The sequence below is a fragment of the Merops nubicus genome, unplaced genomic scaffold (genome assembly GCF_000691845.1).
Source record: "Merops nubicus isolate BGI_N331 unplaced genomic scaffold, ASM69184v1 scaffold24101, whole genome shotgun sequence".
NCBI lineage: Eukaryota > Metazoa > Chordata > Aves > Coraciiformes > Meropidae > Merops > Merops nubicus.
The window spans coordinates 14,835-18,002 of NW_008586597.1; the positions used below are offsets into that span (position 1 = coordinate 14,835).

The 3,168-nt window shown below is 59.2% G+C and overlaps 1 protein-coding gene across 1 annotated transcript in view; it reads left to right on the top strand.

Moving 5' to 3' along the window:
* The window catches only part of IGF2BP2 (insulin-like growth factor 2 mRNA binding protein 2), a gene marked incomplete at its 5' end in the record, with an annotated part of 10,902 nt that extends 7,789 nt beyond the window's left edge, over positions 1–3,113 (top strand). Inside the window, 6 exons of the mRNA XM_008948715.1 lie at positions 832–900; positions 1,016–1,132; positions 1,386–1,460; positions 1,696–1,827; positions 2,119–2,232; positions 3,018–3,113. Coding sequence (XP_008946963.1) covers positions 832–900; positions 1,016–1,132; positions 1,386–1,460; positions 1,696–1,827; positions 2,119–2,232; positions 3,018–3,113 — 603 coding nt within the window. The remainder of the gene's footprint in view (positions 1–831; positions 901–1,015; positions 1,133–1,385; positions 1,461–1,695; positions 1,828–2,118; positions 2,233–3,017) is intronic.
* Positions 3,114–3,168: the final 55 nt, after the last annotated feature.

A 3,168-nucleotide genomic window follows, 5' to 3' on the forward strand; every position in this document is an offset into this window, starting at 1 on the left:
GGTGCCCACCCAGGCTGTGATGACCAGGGTGGGCAGGAGAGGACACATGGGTGTAGGAGACATGGAGCAGCCCGTGGCCAGAAGCTGAGGGTGGACACGGGGAGGTTGGTGTGAGGAGGAGCACAAAACCTCAGTGCAGTGGGGGCAAGTGGAGGGCTGGGAGCAAGGGGACCTGGGTCTTCTCCACCTGAGTAACCATGGTTTGCAGGTAGCATCTGGTTGCACTTGCCCAAATCTAGAGTGGGAGAGAGTTGTGTGTGCTGCCAGGAGAACTGTCTGAGGCATTTGAGATGTGGAAGAGTTGAAGAGGAGTTGGGTTGGGGTGCTGGCATCCACCCCTTGTTTATATCCATGGAGAGACCTACTGCTTTCTCCCTATCCCCAGCCCAGATGTTGGGAGAACACCTTCAGCCTTTGCTTTGTCTTCTCTGGGAACTGGAGAAGGGACATGGTGATGGAAATCAGAGCCAAACCAGATGTTTTGCTCAGTTCTCACCAAACCCCCCTCCTCTGCAGTGGCCTGGTGGTGGTTACAGCACAGTTTTGGCTTTCCAGGGTTGCAGCTGCTCCAACAGGCCCTAGGGGTTGGTTTTCTGCTGGAAGCACTAGCAGGACACAGCCAAAAGCAGCAGCAGGGAGGAACTGGGTGCAGCTGAGAGCTCCCACCCACCTCCCAGCACCCGTGCTCTCCAGGAGGGGTTTTGGGGGCTGAAGGGTTGTCCCTGTGCCCCCGCCAGGCACGCAGCAGTGGCACTGGGGTGGGCTGGGGCAGCCAGGAAGGGGCTGGCACGTCGGGGGGACATCCCTGATCCTCACTTTCTCTCCTGGCAGAGCTCCTCAGCGTACCTCTCGGGTCTGTACGGAGCCCCCCCAGCTGGTGCCTTTGCCCCCCAGCACTCAGTAAGTGCCCCAGCCCTCCCTCTGTAGGGTGGGCATGTGGCTGGGTGGCATGCTGGCATGGAGGGCAGCTGTCCCCTGGCCCACTGACCATCTGGCTGTGCCGTGCCCTCCTCAGGTGCCGGAGCAGGAGGTGGTGAACCTGTTCATCCCAACACAGGCCGTGGGGGCCATCATTGGGAAGAAGGGGCAGCACATCAAGCAGCTGGCCAGGTTTGCTGGAGCCTCCATCAAGGTGAGCGGGGCACTGAAGAGCTGGTCCTGGCCTCTGTGCCTCAGTTTCCCTTTCCTGCTGCAGGGGGGGAGCTCTCAGGGAGAGGTTTTGCTCCCTAGGTTAGTAGAAACTCAGTCCTGCAACACCCCTGTTGGGTGGAGGGGATGCTCCTGCATGGGGGGACTCCCCTCCAATGGGGAGATGTCCCACAGAGGTGTGTGGGGGTCTCTCCAAAGCAGGGTCATGCTCACATTGCTCCCCTTTACCTCCACAGATTGCCCCAGCAGAAGGTCCCGATGCCAGCGAGCGGATGGTCATCATCACAGGGCCACCCGAGGCCCAGTTCAAGGTGTGCTGCCCACGGGGTGGGGGGCTGTGCTCAGAGGGGTGCTGAGGGGCAGCTGGATTGCACCTCCCAGCCTGGATCTGCCTCTCTGGGTGCCAGGGCAGCTCTTTGCTCAGTCCCAGGGCTGTGACGCTGCTGGGTATCGGCACAACATCGTGCTGGGGGGGGTGGAGGGCACAGCAGGCAGCACCCAGGACTGCTGCCCACCTGGATTACTTCCCTTACGTCCCCTCTGCAGGCCCAGGGGAGAATATTTGGGAAGCTGAAAGAGGAGAACTTCTTTAACCCCAAAGAAGAAGTGAAGCTTGAAGCCCACATCAAGGTGCCTTCCTTCGCTGCCGGCCGCGTGATAGGCAAAGGTGGCAAGACGGTAGGTGGGGGACAGAGGGGTGGCCCCCCCATGCCCTGGGGCTGCAGAGCTGGGCATCACCCATCCCCTCTGCCCACCCTGGGGGGGGGCAAAATCTGCGTGCTCAGTGATCCCAGCAACATCTTGACCCCAGCCCCGTGTCCTGGCGGTGGCTCTTCATGGGTGGGGACGGGGTGGCTCACAGCAGCGTGGTGCTTCGTGCTGGTTCAGAGCCAGGGGTCACCCTGGTGGCAGAGGATTTGGGCTCTTCCAACAACAAAACCCACCCCGGGGCTCTGTCGTTTGGTTCAGGTGAATGAACTCCAAAATTTAACTAGTGCAGAAGTCATTGTGCCACGAGACCAAACCCCCGACGAGAACGAGGAGGTCGTCGTTAAAATCATTGGGCATTTCTTTGCCAGCCAGGTAAGGTTTGGCCGTGGCTTTTCCCATCTTCCCAGCCAGTTTAAGCCACCAAGGAATGATGCTGAGCACAGCACGGTGCTCCTTAAGCATCCTGCCACTAGGTTTTGGCTGGTTCCTGGGCACCCAGAATGCACTAAAGGTGTTTTGGCAGCTCTAAAATGAAAGATTGGCTTGATGGAGTTAAAGTCCATCTCTTACACACCAAGCCTGGTGGCATCCAAGGTGTTAATTGGCTTCTCCTTGGCATCAGTGCCAGCAAGCAGCTCCCACAGCCCCCTGCATCCCACCTGGGTGCATTATACCCCAGCCTTGTCTCCTGATGGCTTGAGTGGGAGGGTGGGACCCCAAAACTCAGGCCCTTGAGGAGGGATAGAGGTGAAAACCCTGCGGTGCTCTGCTTGCTGCTCCTTCTCCAGCACATTGTTACAGCTGTGCTGGCCCACGTGTACCCTCTGGCAGTAGAAGGGCAACGAGCAGCAAGATTTAGATGTTGGGAAAGAGGGGTTGGACACTGGAAGGGGCTGCCCAGGGAGGTGGTGGAGTCATCATCCCTGGAGGGGATCCAAAAAACGAGTGGATGTGGCACTTGAGGCTACGCTGTGGTGGTGAGGGGAATCAGGAGGAAGGTTGGACTTGATAATCCTGGAGCTCTTTTCCAGCCCACGTTGATTCTGTGCTTGCAAGATGCTGTTGAGGCTTTTGGGGAGGGGTGGGAAGGGGGCAGCACCCACCCGGGCTGCAGACTGTGCCCACCCTGAGCTCCAATTCTTGCTCCCCCCTTCCAGACGGCACAACGCAAGATCAGGGAAATTGTCCAGCAGGTGAAGCAGCAGGAGCAGAAACACGCTCAGGGAGCCCCTGCCTCGCAGCACAGCAAGTGAGGCTCCCGCCGTGCCGCCCAGCACCACCCCATGAATGTAACCCCCACCGGCAGGA